At 42.2% G+C, this 16,032-nt stretch overlaps 1 protein-coding gene across 2 annotated transcripts in view; it reads left to right on the top strand.

Annotated features, from left to right (window-relative positions):
* CIT (citron rho-interacting serine/threonine kinase) overlaps positions 1-16,032 on the top strand; it is a 1,039,445-nt gene that overhangs the window by 613,835 nt on the left and 409,578 nt on the right. For both annotated transcript variants that reach the window (XM_069215034.1, XM_069215033.1), the window contains exons 29-30: positions 3,350-3,490; positions 5,394-5,513. In XM_069215034.1, coding sequence (XP_069071135.1) covers positions 3,350-3,490; positions 5,394-5,513 — 261 coding nt within the window. The remainder of the gene's footprint in view (positions 1-3,349; positions 3,491-5,393; positions 5,514-16,032) is intronic.

The raw sequence follows: 16,032 nt of genomic DNA, 5'->3' as shown, positions 1-16,032 counted from the left end.
CTGAGCTTTACCTTAACGCAAGGAAAGACGTGAGTTTTCTCCTAATGTCACTAGTCTTCATTTTTTTAGATGAGCTTTGAGGTGGGTAGGATGTGAATGTAAACTTATTAGGGATTTCGGACCTACTGCGTACTTGGATTTTCAGATTAAGTAAAGGCACCAACTCCCAGACCTTCCTTCCTTGCTGGGCTGGGTTCCCTGCCTGCTGTTGGTATGTGCTTGGTTAACCACTTGGTCCCTGCTGTAGTGGTGTGGTGGCTGCCTGTTTTCCCTGCAGCTGAATGTAGGATGCATTTGGTTAGACCTTGGCTTGGTTCTGTGGTTGGGGATTTTGCTGGGACTGGCCAAGGCTTATCGCCCTTGCTCATGATAAGCCTTCAGGTGGCATTTGTCGGCCACGTGGTCAATTCTGTGGCAAATGGTAGCATTCTCTGAGGTACCGCTGCTGCCATCCTCCATGACCTCTGCCACTAGGACTGGGTGGAAACACTCTGGTGTTCTGAGGCAGAGCTCCCTTCAAGACTGGTGCCATTTGCCCGCTTGTGGCCAAAGCAGCCCCCTCGAGCAGTCTTTTTTAATTTATGTTGGGTTAGCTTAGCTGCGTCACTCAGGGTTTCCCGGTCCTTTTCCTATTTCTTCCTATAGTAATGTAATATGTGGACCTGGATTTCCTACCAAGGTTTGGTGTCAATCCTACTACGCTGTCGAGTCCACTCTGTAGTTCTTGCCACACCCCCAACCTCCCTCCCCCTGCTTCTCCTCTCTGACCTCCCCCCTTCCCCTCAAAAAAGCATTGTCACTGTCTAGGACCGCTATGAACCTCTGTCACCTGAGAGAGCTCGATCAGATGGGTTGCAATATATGCTCCCCATGCTTCAGGCATCTGATAGAGTACCTACATATGGTGTGGCAGGTGCGTAAGCCTTGGGTGCAGGTTCTGGATGGTTAAAGGGCAGGGGCACCTTGTTGATGCTGCATAGTTCTAACCCTTTCTTTCATTTACCCTACAAATTTGGTCTGAATGTGTGTTCTATGACGATGTGAAGGTTCCCCCCACTGGCTAGGGGAACGTTTGTGCCGTAGCATGTCCATGCCATTCACAGCAATATTTAGATAGATTTTTAGCCTGTGTGGGAAATCTAGTTTGCATGTGGCTTAACAGCAATTCCATGATAGTTTGGGAACCTTTTCAGGGGACTAGTACAGTTCTGACTTTCCTAAGTTTTAAATAATACCAAACTCTACTCTAATCGTGGGGAAATGTGTACACAGGATTATGCTGGTAACAACTACTAGCGATGAGCTCAACTTTAGACAGCTGCATCAAACTGACTTTTCACAATACATAAAACAAGGCATATGAAGGGTCACAACTTAAAAGAAAGTGTAATGGTTAGTTTAAAACATTATAACCTATTTTTAGCAGCGGAATAGCAGATACAGACAAAATGCGGGCCAGTAGGTAACATGCCCAGATGTCCAGCATGAGGAGCGCGTGATCACTGCATGTTGCTTGTGTGCTGATTGGCGAATGTTTCGAACTTCATGTTGCATCTAACTTATGGTGTTTTAGGAACACACGCCCCTCCGGGGCAAACACAATGTGTTTCATTGAGGGCTAGTCTCCTACAACTATTGTGGTGCTGCTGCCTATCCGATGGATCGATCTGGGTTTTTCCTGTTGGAGCGTTTGACAGATCACAGATGGGGTAACACGTAGCCTGTAGACAATCATTTGCTTCAGGTCTAGGTCACAGGGGTTGCCTGACCACGTATTTCTGACTCTGGGTTAATGAGGAGATCACATCGGGTGGAATCGACAGTAGTAATGCGACTTTGTTATGTGCACACATATCATGGCAGACATTGACATAGTTTATATCTCTGTCAACATTCCGATATGTGTAGTTTTACAGAAGATAAAACTGAAAAAACCTATACTCATTGATCCCCTCACTGCAGTTGTGAGGAAACAAACAAATCCATCCTTGGGCTATCATTGAAACCCCTACCCATCCCTTGAGCTAATAGCTGGATGGTGTGGTCAACTGTGTAATCGCCACCTGAAATGTTAAGGAGGAATTGGGTAACCTTGCAGGTGTTTGGTGACCTCTCTGACCAGCATTTGTTTCGTGTAAGGAGTTTTTAGATTGGTTAGTATTAGGGCAGCACCTGATATTCTAACACATGTTTCTGAGTTGATGATTGCTTCTTTCAAGGATGTGACATTGTGCCATTTAAGAGATAGATGTCAGTTTAGGTTTATCAGGTTAGTTAGAGTTGGCATGACTTCATGAATGCAGCAGGGCAGGGTTGCAATGGAAGGTTGAAGGCTTTCGTTTTCTTGGCGACTTGTATCCTTTCCTGACTCTTTCTAACCGGCCATGAGCATACAGTGTTAGTTACCCTGGAAATAGTGAACTAAGCTACTCAAAAAACATGTTTTACCTGATACCAGAGAGCTTCTTAGAGCCAGATGAATTGGTTGTGATTCAGGTAAAGGTTATGAAGTTCCCAGAAGCCAAAGGCCTCTTTTAGGACCAAAGCTGTTTTTGCTTGAAAGACGCAGACTTTTGAGCCTAGCCCTGTTCCTAGCCTAATGCCACATTTGCATGGAGGGATCATGATAGTCTCTTTGTGGGATCTGTGCAGCAGAACTTTTGCACAGAGCGGTTGAGCAAGTATCCCCTCCCTTTATACAGATCATGAGGCCAACTCTCTTCTCCCTCATCACTCTGTAGTCTTGCATCAGTTAAGCAATGACCATTTCTTTAGAATATTTTTAGTGAAGCTAAAATGTACCTTATCAGATTCAAGAGTCTGTCACCAAAGTTATTGCATCTTTGTGTGCACTAAGTGTCAAGGTGCCTGTCTGTATAAGACATAGATTATACTGCTCAAGTGGAATGCTAATATTTTAAACCTTGTTAGTCCAAGTGGAAATAACATGCACAACCACCCACCCACCACCTCACTCCATTGAGCTTCAAATAAGCAGCTCAAAAGGAGGAGTCAAATGACATTATTGGCCATGGCCATAGTTACCTTTTAGGGTTCACGACCACCATCTGTTAGAAGTCTTTTAGTTAGTGTTCTTCCAAACTTTTGCTTCATTAGTGTAAATATTGAATTCCATGCCGCTCCTCTCATGCTGCTTAATAAACTTTAAGTTATGCTTAATTTTTCGTAGGAGTGCAAATTCCTGGTTGTTAATAAACGTGTTTAACCCTTTGTTTTGGCTCTAAAATGTAATAAAAATGATTTTGGAAGGTATTGTGTGAGAAATGTTATGATTCGAATCTGTTTCTAAACAACTGCTTTTAAGCACTTTTCTCCAATTTGATGACAGCAAGCCAAGTTGCAACAGCAAATGGATCTACAGAAAAACCACATCTTTCGATTGACGCAAGGCCTTCAAGAGGCTTTGGATCGAGCAGATCTTCTCAAGACTGAAAGGAGTGATCTTGAGTATCAGCTGGAAAATATGCAGGTGAGGAAATGGAATAAATACCTTTTGCGCCAGTTAAAACCACCTGGCAGAAAAATGCATTCCATGGTATAGAATCAGTTGAGCTAGACAATTCACATGCCCATGCATTCTTACTTTACATCATGGGTGTTTAATGTAGTCACTGGAAAGCCCTATACTTGCCGGATTTCCAGGGTTACAACTTACTTAGCAAATATGTTCCATTTAGTCATTGTGTGCAAAGGTTTTGTATTGCTATCCATAAAAGCTGGCAAGGGTCCATCCCTGCTCTAATTAATGCTAACTTCTTTAGACTTCTCTCCCAACTCTGATCAAATTATGGTCCCTAACTGCCATTACCTATTCAAGGGAATGTACCTCAGGCATCTGATAGTCACACACACTTGTAGGCATTTACATTGCAAACAATCACACAATATTTCTAAAATCACTTTCCTTAGATCACAGGTAAGACACATTTTATAGACAAGACAACCTGACGTTGTGAAGTAAATTTTCCAGCATAACACTCTTATCCTCTTTTCCAGGGTTTCACTGTATCAGAAAGATCAGTGTTACCTACCTTGCAGAGGACATTTATTTATTATACTACTGACCGTTTACAATTTATTTTACACAGAGCAAGGCTTTGTAAGATAATTTTTTTTTAAAAAGAATTAAAAAATCTAAAAACTCTTTGAACCAAATCTTAGCTTGCTGTAAATGGCAACTGCAAAAGGAATGTATTTTTGCAGAATGCCTGTTCTTTTGAACTTTAAATTCAGTTGGAACAGCCACGCTCCTTTCTTCCTACCAATTTACATATAATTGGTACAGGTACACCTTAACCTGCAAGCTGGGCATCTAGCACTGTTTTTTGTGTAAATTGGTGTATGTTATGCAACTCACTCTTTCATAGTTCAAGCAAGGCAATTGTAGCTCTACTTCTTCTCCTAATACCTTATCTATTTGCAGAACCACCCTGGGCACAGGGAAATATAAGTGAAGCAACCTTGACCATACCACGTTAGCCTCTGCTAAGCTCAGTTTACAAAGTGAATCAAATTAGATCACAGCCTTTCTCCACTTACCCCTTTTTTCATCTTCACATCCATCCTAGTTTTTATTGTTGGAGACATCCATGCTCCATAAAATGTATTTTATTATTTTTCGGTGGGGTTGGGTCAGGATTTAGCTTGTGGGTGTGAAGAAAAGACTGTCAGCCTACAACATGTACCCTGAGCCACTTTCCTCCTGCAGTTTACAATCTGTTCACCTCAACCCAGTTATGGGCTGCACTAGCGTTAGCAAGTGTTCATTTTGTATTATTTGCTTTCTGTGATGACCAGGATAGCCTTAGAATGTAACATTATAAGCCACCTTCTACCTATCAACAGACAGGTTCCACGAGCTTCCCTTTAGACACTAAATTAAACTCATGATTAAATACTTTTTTCCAGAAAGCGTGTTTGTGGAATTGATAAAATATGTATTTCATTTGGTGCTAGTTGTGCACTCTGATAAAGGGTTTGCCTAACACAAGAAGATTTAGTTAACTGGACAGTTCAGTTCTCCACAAGATTGTATAGCTAAACCAGTGCTGTATGCGTTGTTCTTGAGGAGACAGAAGTATCGTGCTTGAGGTATTTTTAGTCAGAGAGAAAACCAAACTGGATGTATCACAAGGAGAAAGCTCGACTCACTGGTGAGAGCTGTGCACTGAAGTGGGGAAGAAAAATATGTCACAGGTGAAGATCTTTGGGTTAGAATACTTAATATACTTAATATGTACTGCTAGAAGTAGCATATGTGGTCATGCTTTGTCTATCCCCTAACCGCACTTTTAATTGTTCATGGTTTTCCAGGACTTGGCTATAAACATAAAAACCTGGTTTGGAATTGATGTTTTGTTTGTGAATTGCAGGCTCTTTATTCTCATGAGAAGGTGAAAATGGAAGGGACCATTTCCCAACAAACCAAACTCATTGATTTCTTACAAGCCAAGATGGACCAGCCCACCAAGAAGAAAAAGGTGAGCACAGAGGTGAGAGAATAATGCTACTGCCTACAAATGGGCAAGGTTGGTGGGCATAGACAGGGTTATCTATTTGCTGGAATATGAGATAGAAAGGAGGGTCAAGCAGGTGAAAAGGAGGGAGAAAGATAAACCATGGCAAGATTAGCTGAAAAAAGAGGGTTTTGGAGCATGCTCTAGGTGACTATGTGGTTAAAAGTGAGAAGAGGAGAGTGTGGGGTGACCAGCTAAAAAAAAAGGACAGACCATAAAATACTGGTTTCCTAGTGAAGACATGGCAGGTGAAAGGAAGAGTGCAGGGTGGACCACCTGAAAAAAACAGGGTGGAAACTTCGATTTTGGTTCTCCTGAAGAACTTAGAATGCATGGAGAATAGAAGTTGCCTACCCAGAAGAAGGGAAGGGAGAAACAGATTTTAGGAAGATTGCCTAAAACAGAGAGTAGAGAATGGAGAGTAAATGAAGAATACCTGAAAGAGCACACAGAATAACCACTACTGAAAAAAGACAGGAGAGCAAGGTGACATGGGGGTCATATTAAGAAGTTGAACAAGATGGCTGTAACAAGATGGAAGGACACCATTGGAGGAAATGTAGTGGAAGGACAACTTTCCAAAAAAAACCTTGATACAAAGAGTAGAGCATAGGAGGAGGACCTGGTATGCAGCATACACAGATGAAAGGCGAATAAGAGTTTGTTGACTCATTAAAAGCAGCAGACATTTATAAGAGGTGACGGGCCCACCTGGCTTTGAAGGGAATTTACGAAGCACTTCCTGCGTCAGAGGCGGATTCAGACAACAGCGCGGACTGCATCTGTCAGAGCCGTCGGGGCAGAGTGCAAGGAAGCAGAACGGAGAAGCGGTCCTAGAGTGCTGCCAGCCCCGCCCCAAGTTCGGGCTTGGGGGGGGCCACAGCAGTTGGATGGAGCAAAGCGGAGTGAAGCAAGACCGCAGCGTTGGTGAGCTTCAGCCTCCAAGTGCGCTCTGTTTGTCGTGCGCAGTGGTCCGGTCCATTGCGTGTGCTACTTCCAATTACTGCTTTTAACTACTCCAGCAATCACTCCAGCTACATAGCATGCCCCCACACTGTTCCTGACCCTTGTTTCTGTACCCCCGAGGCAACAAGCTAAACAAGCCAAACGAGCCTAACCTGACCGACACGCTGGGCCACATGGGTATTGCTGGCTATTTCCACCACTCCTCTTCCTTACCATACCTCAGCCATTCGACTCCAGATTTGCAGCCAGCTTTGCAGTCTCATCAAGCTCAAGTGCGAACCATAAAGCCACAGCTTTTGAGCTACAGCAGCGCAAGGCAGTGCTGCACCCTGTAATTTTCATCTTGCACTGGTGCTGGTTTATACTTGCTTTCACCAGCAGCACTGTCACAGCTACAGATACTGCCATTACAACAGAAACAGAGCAGCTCCAGAAGATCGAAACAAGGGTGCTCGAGCCTCCCCTGGCCTAAATTGATGAAGTGAAGCAGATCAGCAAGTGGCAAGGGGTGTGGCGCGCGCTTAGCATTGTCGCACAATGCCTCATTTAATTAGCAGCTAACATATGAGGTGAACATCGAGTGGGAATAGGTGGAACATGGAGATGGGCCCAACGTTTAGCGCATAACGCCCACAAACATTTATTTTAAAAAAACAGGGGCTGGATATAACTTTAAATTCTACACTTACAAAGCTGTACACATTTTACAAAAAGTTCATAAAATCCTCGAAAAATCTCGGAGTTTGCATTGTCAAAAGTGACAAGTCACTCAAAAAAAACCACAACAAAAACGCCAGACTGGCAAAATCGATATATGACATCCTTAGAGCGGACTGAGGCGCAAGAAAAAGGAGTCCGAGCTGGGGTTGGAGCGGCTTGATGAAATAACGATTTAAAAATCATTCTGTCCGATTCCTCAGAGTACCCTGAGCCCCTCAAGCCCTTCAAGGGACCTGAGGGCAAGAACTGAGACACAAAGGACCCAAAGGTTACAGGTAAAACAGGTAACACAGGTAAAACAGGTAACACAGGTAAAACAGAAGAGACGGAAAAAACAAAGGGGCTTCAAAATATTTGGAGGTAATTGGAAGTTGGTCCACAGAATTTTCTCGGCACGCAGTGAAATCAGCAAACCAAGGGAGCAGCCTGTCGTAGCAAACCAGACTCAATCAGGGTATAAGAGTTTGGAGCTGCGTAGTAAACTTAACATGTCTAAAACAGGAGCTAAGAAGTATTGGTGCCAAATGAGCCCCTTAAGCCCTGCAAGTCCCATGAGTCCTATGATACTGGCGATAGAGCCCACAGAACCCCTAGATCTGAATAGTTGCGTTGGATATGCCAATGAGCTGACCCTGGATAAAAAATTCTAAGGCCCAGGAGCATCAGAAGGACCAGAAGATGGACCTGAAGCGAAAGGTCCTAAATTCCAATGAAACAAATCTGCAAAACCACTCCTCAAGTCCCGCAAGCCCCACCCTGACCTCTGGGATAGAATCTACAGAATTCATAGAACTGAGTAGCCGCGATGGAAATGTCAAGGAATTGACTTTGGAGGAAAGATCTAAGGCTCAGAAGCATCAGAAATATTAGAAGATGGACCTGAAGCGAAAGGTCCCTAATGCTAGCAAAACACACATGCATAACTACTTCACAAGGGCAAGGAGTGGAGTAGGCACCGCAGGAGAAACTATTGAATCCACTAAATCAGAGGGTAATCGAGGCACATGGGCTGCTGCTGCACCCCCAAAACTGGCTTTTGACCCAGCAATTAGGTCAACACAAATTGAGCAAGCACAAAATCATGCCAGTTGCACTGCAAACACAGACCGCAGCCTGGATGCCACAACAATTGGGGAGCTGATGGAGCTGGTGGACACCGCAACAGGGGAAAGTATGATTATAACAAGAACCATTATAGTTTTACCACTGACATTAACACTGGTAGAAACATCAATACTAATCAGATGGCCCTCATTCACCAAGCTGAAACAATGAGAATAGCCTAAATATTTAAACAGTCAAGTAGGGGGCAGGCAGCACTTCCAAGTAATAACCAACTGCTAACAGCGGCAGAGATCCATCAGACAGTACTATCCCAATCAGTGGAATCACATGTACAAGAGTCCTTGATAACAGTCAGACCCGTCCCCACCCCCCTACAGAGGGACAACAGGTGGTTTTGCAGGACTCTCATTCAGCAACAGCCCATGAAGGTTGGGTACTGCAAGAAACAAGCCTGAAAGAACAAGGCAAAGAGGATGAGCTTGCTAGCGCGCCTAGTCCTTAGTAAGTAAACTTACAAGGGGACGCGTATAGGTCGATGAACCTTTTGAATCTCATGGAGTATCCCAGTCATGCAGTGAGTAATATTTCATTAATCAGGATTAGTAATCAATATCAATATTTCATATAACTAAGAACAAAACCTTAATTAACAAAAATAGCCTTCACTCACTGGAAAAGGTTAATACTTTTTATTCCCTATTGATTACAATTCTAGACAAAACCTTTATTTGCCTTTTATTAATCCAAGCTTTATTAATCATCACGAAAACATTCACCAAAGAACCGCAAGCAATCAAAGCAAATCATAAGTCAGCAAATTAAACATTAATGGAGTAATTCAGCAATGCAATTTCGTCAGTCAATTGTCACTGTCAATGTCTCCCCCCGTCAGCCTGCCTAACCAAGATTAGCATCAGCATGTGGGTCTTCATGCAAAAACAATTTAGACAAAACATTAATTTTGAAAAATCCATCTAAGAGAGTTTCTGTATAACAGCGCAGTTGGTACCTAGAAGAAAAGGCACAGTTTGATCAGTTGCAATATTATAGCTACCTATCCAATATAGATCAGCAAGTAGTCAGTCTTCGTCTTCAGGTCGTCAGAAGTCAGCAAGTATCAGGCTCACAGAGAGCAAGCCTAAATATCAGCACTTCGGACAGCATCTCTTTACATCATCAACTTTCCCCTCTCCGCTCTGATTTCGCTCTCCCTTGTCATGACTTTTTATTAGGGTCTCTCAGTCCGTCCCACTAATTTCTAATTGGTCAACCTCATCAGGAGTTATGACTCTAACCTATAGTTTTTGTTTACCGCATCTACACGTCTACTTAGGCCTCAAGTTCCATTAATTTGATTGGTTCTTCTGTTGATGAGAACATCATCCGGCTGTTCAGGTAACAAAATTGTTGCATATGAGTCTTTGGTCAGTGCTTCCATTGTTCAAGTCCTGGGAAAGTGCATTTAGCCTACACTACACATAATTGTATCAAATTGTCTTCATCATCTCCTGTCCGCTGGTACATTTGCAGAATGTTGTAGCAGAGCCATCTGAACTCTGTGCAGTTCAAGGTCCTTTGCTCCGGTTACCGGTCCTCACAAGCCTTGTCACGTCTTCACGTTATAAGCAGGCAAGGCCCAGTGAAACCAGGCCTTTGGTCAGCTAAGTTAAGATTGTGAATTAATACAAAACATAGGTTATACATTCAATTATGATATAATACATTTTACATATATTCTCTCATATTTTAGCATCTTCGTAACACACATAGTGACCACTCCCGGTGGGCAAATTTTTGCTTGCACACGTTATTTTCAAATATTAGTTTCTCTATTGAATTTTCTCATTAATAAACACGCATTAGTCATTAGAAATTTCTTATATTAGCATATCTGCTCCATCAAGCTCAGGGGAGACCCCGGGGAGGACATAGAAGAAGAAAACTCTCCCAGTGAGGGGAGGGAGGGAGTGGGTCGTGCTTATACATAGACCTGAGCCTGACCAGGAGTACAATAGGGCATTAAACACAAAGTCTGCGAACTCCCAAGAAAATACTGATCAGTCAAGAATAATCCTTACTCCATTATGTTTCTCAGGGGCCATGGGATATACTCAGTAGTTCAAATACTCTACGATTACTACATCACATACCACTATTTGAAAATCTCACATCGGAAGAATTACAAACTGTGAATTTTAATATTTACACATTTATTAGCCTGAACTAATCCACACTGACTGTATGGTCCGACAAAGCATCATCATTATAATCTTGAACATGAAAGGCTGCTGGAAAATTGGGATATAAAAAAAAGTAAGCCAGTCACAGAAGTTATCTCTGAGTCCTAGCTGCCGGAAACCAAGTAACACGCCTGGACAGAACAACATTTAGCTCTTTGAGAGGAACTATGGTGATAAAACCATTGTTGAAAGATATAAAAAAAAAAATACCATACAGCTGACATGAAACACAGGAGAGTTTCAATGTGACCCCATAAAAGATGGTCACTGCAATGTGAGAGGGCAAGGATGGGAATGACTTCCTACAGCTCTGACTACCAAAGGGAAAACGTATATTTAACCACAAAAGTCCTCCCTTAAAAACACAATACAAAACGATCAAAACAATCAGTTGGAATGTGGCTGGTTTGGCCCCACTTATAGCCAGCTTCAGCACCGAGAGCTTCGTAAATGATGTAGATATTATGTGCTTCCAAAAAACATGGTCGGTTGAGCCATTAACTATATTGGGTTTTACAACAATTCAGTTGTCGGCATGCAAAACAAATTGTTTGGAAGACATATTGGAGGCCTTGCTATATACGCTAAGTCAGACTTGGCTGTCAAACTAGTAACTTGGGAGAAATCAACAAGCAACATGCAGGTGATAACCATATATGGCTTAGCCTTTTTTAAAAACATTATCCTTGTAACAGTTGTAAACATATACATTAACCCCTTCCAAAAAAAGAAACATATGATGGTCAAAACAATTTTGTCCTTGCTGAGTTTTTATATGAACATCCAGAACACGAATATGTGATTGCAGGAGATTTCAACATTCGCCAACTTGGTCAGGAAACGGGGCCCTTTCGAGACCCCGCAAGGTTAGCTTTAGAAATGTTTTTTAAAGAATATGATCTGAGAACAACAAACTGTAGCAGCACAGTGGTGGGCACACTTATCCCAGCGTTCAGAAAAATTTCCACAATAGATTACATCTTCTCAAGCCCAGTATTAATATGCAGATGCTCAAGCCACAAGTTGATCAATAGAACTGAAAGTGCCCATAATCCAGTGGTAATAGAAGTTGATCTTGGCGCAATGAGACATGAGCCCTATAAAGGTATCGCCCATCAACTTACATCTGGCTTATGCTCATTAAGAAAACGAATTAAATGGAGCGCAGTCTGCAAAGTAAAATATGAGGCATGGAAGCAGGCTAATGGCCCTATAAATCTTCAATCTGGGGCCGGTCAGATAATTGACCAATGGGGATATGTGCTTAAGAATCTACATGCCCAGCTTTGTGGCAGAGCGCAGGTTGGCCCAACTGTGTGTAAAAGACAAAGTGCGGGCAAATTGCCAGTAACCAAGGAATTCATACAGATCAAAAGGAGAAGTTGGCAGGCAGAAAGGTGCTATAAGAGGAACAAAACTCCTGCAATGGAAGCCCTAAGGAGGCAGGCACGAAAAGAGTACAAAAGAGCAAAATGGTTATTGAAGATAAGAGACTGAAAAATGTTGGAAACGCATGGTTGTATTGCTGCTGCCTAATAAAAGCAGACAATTTTGGGACAATATCAACTCTCTGCTACATGTATCTGAACCACGGTTAATGTGATCTCTGCCAGTGATTGGGAACTGCACTTGGGAAATCTTTATGTGGACCCAAAGTATGCAGAGGCCCAAGAAATCGCTGGGTGGCATCCTCAAGTAGACGGGCTAGATGATACAGTAGTAACCGTCACTATTAAAACTATGCAAATTGTGCTGGGCAACATGAGGCGGGATGGGGCTTCTGGCCCCAATGGCCTTCCAGGGAGCACATTCCGAGACTATCAAGCTTATTGCGAAAAACCTCTGACCACTCTATTTAATGACTGCCTATACTCCTCTGGAAAGGCTCAATACTTTATCCTGCTTATATAAAAGGGGGCACCACCCTACCTGAAAATTATAGGCTGATAACCTTACTATATGTAGAAGGTAAAGCTTTCGCAAGGGTCTTGCTTCAAGAGCTCTAAAGCTGGCTATCAGAAAACAATATCATACCTACATACTAAAGCGGCTTCAGACCTAGATAATGTCCATGCACTCTCATGTCTATGTCAAAAAGCATTGAAACCATCATCTCAGCCGTTCTTTGCATGTTTTATTGACTACTGTGCGGCCTTCGATGGGGTGGTATGCCACATCCTTCGGAAGAAATTGGTGGCCTGGAGGATACCAAGGAAACCGCTTGCATTAATAATTGCACTCTACTCCGACACCTGGGTGCGAATAAAAATCACAAACACACATGTAACCAGGAAGATCCACACCAACAAAGGTTTAAACAGGGCTGTGTTATTGCACCTACCCTTTTCAATTTGTACACAGCGGATCTGGGCACAGAGTTGCTTAGAGGAAATACGATCCCTCTGAGACTGGGACAAACTGTACTCCCCATAATCCAATATGCAGATGATCAGGTCCTGCTTGCCCAAATCCGGATAGGGCTAAAGAAGGGTTTAGACATAATGCACAGCTATAATGAGAGAAATGCGTTAGGAGCAACTGCAGCAAAATCCAAAGTTCTGGAGTTTGGCCACCATATAGAAAAAACATCAAAGAACTTGGAAACTTGGACCGCTAAGTATAGAGATGAAGACAAATATCAGTACCTTGGAGTTTGGCTGTCAAACATAGGGAGAATATCACATCAAGTAGCGGCATTGACAGCCAAAGCAGAGAAAATATCTTATGCATTAGCAAAAACTCTCATCGGCTTAAGACACCAACATCAGAGGCAATAAGTAGGGTGTTATATGCAAAATTACTACCTGCAATCTCCTACGGTCATCTTGCATTCCCTAGTAGACGGACAACTCCATTTGAGAATTGCCAGATGAGAGCTTACAAAAGGGTATTACAGGTCCCCAGACCAATTAGGCATGCAGGGATACCTCTGGAACTAGACATAGTAAAAATGGATATAATTGGCAATCCGGACATGATAAAGTTCTATCAGAGTGTTTGCAAGGCTATTACCGATAGCCTGAGGGGGGCTCTGATAGCACTCTTTAAAGATAAATCCAGCAGCTGGGCGGGCCATCTCTCTACCACAGGCTGAGGAACAGTTTAATCTGGCTCCCTCCTATATATTAGACCCCTCTATTAAGAAGACGCTGCTGAAAAAAAAGATTGAAAGAGATGGGCGTGCAAGCTTCTAAGTAAAAAGACATCTGCAGGAATGCACTCTGTGTAAATATCACACTGAATCTAAAACACATCTTGTATGCTGCTGCCCATGTCTGGCCTCGGACAGATGTCAACTCCTAAAACCCCTGTTCTTGAAACATGGGTTGAGAACATGTAAATAAGCCATCAGATACATATTTACTGCAGTGGTCCCCATGGAACTGGCCTGCATTGGTAATGTTTTTTCCTAAAGTGAGACAGGCATTATTCCATACACTGGGCCAAATAAGAGCGGGAACCCACAGGAGAGGTGAGGCCTGTAAAGAAACGGAGTTGACAAAATGGCTCCTACCTCCTAATTGACTTCATTCTTCTTCTAGATGGAGCAGTCTCTGCCCCATGGCTTTAGGCACTGTAGTGATGTGATATAAGAGGTTATCCCCCCCCATCACTCTGTGGCTAAAGAGAAGGGGCACATATATGTTTGCATTTGCACTTTTAAGATTCAATACGAACCCAAAGAGCTGAGAGTCAAATCATCCATGTGGGGACGGCTCCCTTTTACTCTGTGGATAAATATAAGAGGCATACGGGAGTCAGCGCTTGCACTTTTAAGGCTTAATACATGTCCAAAGAGCTAAGATTTAAGCAGCCTATGGCAGTTTTTTTTGGAGGGGGGGGAGACTAGTTCCTTCCCATGGGTTTTATGTGACCCTAGTCTAACCAGTGTGAGCCCATGATATTGAGACAGATAAAGTCTTGTGGTCAATTAGAGGGGTGCATGGAATGTATCATTTTGCACTTTATTCCTAAGAAATTGATCAGTTAGTGGGGCACATGGAAATTCGCACTCAGCACTTTTATTCACAAGAGATTGAAGCTTATTAATAACATCAATGCTCATGGGACAAATCAACTTACAAACAGAAAGCACTTGTGCATTGAGGGGAAACAGAGGTTTATAATCTGCAATTGTAGAATTTTAGGCTGCTACATAATTGGATCATTTTATACATATTTTATATGTATCTATTTTAGGATAACATATGACTTTGTTCACTCATATGAGTTTTTATGTGGGTGTTTGTGTTGTATTTTATGGGTGTTTATCTTTTTTTTTTTTTATTGTACTCGGTGCAACAATTTTAAATAATCATTCAATAAAGTTTCAACCAACCAAGTAGAGCATAAGAATAAAAAGGCCAAAGATTTTGGAAAGAAAGATTTCACCACAGTCGGGAAGAAACAGCTGTTTGGTATGGAATCCCCATTGACTGACAAATACTGTGATCACGGTCCCTTTATGGTGCTTCAATGCTCAAAGGCCAATATTGAGAAGAAGAAATGTTTCAAGGGCAAACCACTAAGTGAGTAGATTACTATGTACAATTGTCCTCGAGTATTCACTCTATTTATTCACTGTATTTTCCTGCAGTCTTTTGCCATAGAGCTTAGCAGTAAAAACAAGAGATAAACAGTAGCTGTAAGTGTGCCCGTTTTCACTGAGTGTTTTAATTCCATTTCCCAAGCAATTCTTGAAATCTGTGGTGTTGGTGCGTTATTTGTGACATTGCAACCATGTACACATTTCACTCTGCTTGGGACTCTTTTCCATAGCAAATACACAAAAGTGAGATTTGTTTGTATATGTTACATTATCAGATATTTGTCAATCTTTGAAGTGCTCTCTCAGCATATTTCCAAAGATTAGGAAAGTAAATCAAATCCAGCATAATTCATTTATCTTGCTCTGAAACATGAAATCCTACTCTTCATTGGTGCCTGCATCTCTTCCATCCATATTGTCTAGTTCTTTAGCAGTCAGTATATCATGCTATGACCAGAGTTGATCAGCCAATTTCCAGTCGCACACACAAGACCTAGTGAAAGCAAAATGTCTTTGACAAATGATGTTGGACCTCTATCATGTGTGATTGAGGTATGCATCAATGAAACACTTTTTGCCATCCCATACTGCTAGTGAAACCGGAGTCTTGTGTCAGCACGACTTAGTACATAATACTGCAGCATCCTATTAAGTGGATAGCTGCCTACTACATATTACATATCTCAGCCAGTGTCTGTGCAGGTAGAGTCCATGTTTATTTCTGAAGGACAGCACTGGCAGTCAGCCCGACATTCTCATTTGTGCAGTGTGCCTCTGCTGCTTTGAGAATCTCTGAAATGTAATATTATACTAATTTTATGGCTATAGCTGAGAAAAGTATTGTCATCAGATCCAATACATTTATCAGCCTGTAGATGATCTTGGGAATCCATTAGGGATGCAGTCCACTTTGATTCTCCCACTAATTTCTCCACGTTCTAAAGCAATACAAGTC

This window comes from Pleurodeles waltl, chromosome 11, assembly GCF_031143425.1.
Source record: "Pleurodeles waltl isolate 20211129_DDA chromosome 11, aPleWal1.hap1.20221129, whole genome shotgun sequence".
Classification (NCBI taxonomy): Eukaryota; Metazoa; Chordata; class Amphibia; order Caudata; family Salamandridae; genus Pleurodeles; species Pleurodeles waltl.
The sequence above is the reverse complement of the archived record's forward strand: the minus strand, read 5'-3'. Positions and strand labels throughout refer to the sequence as shown.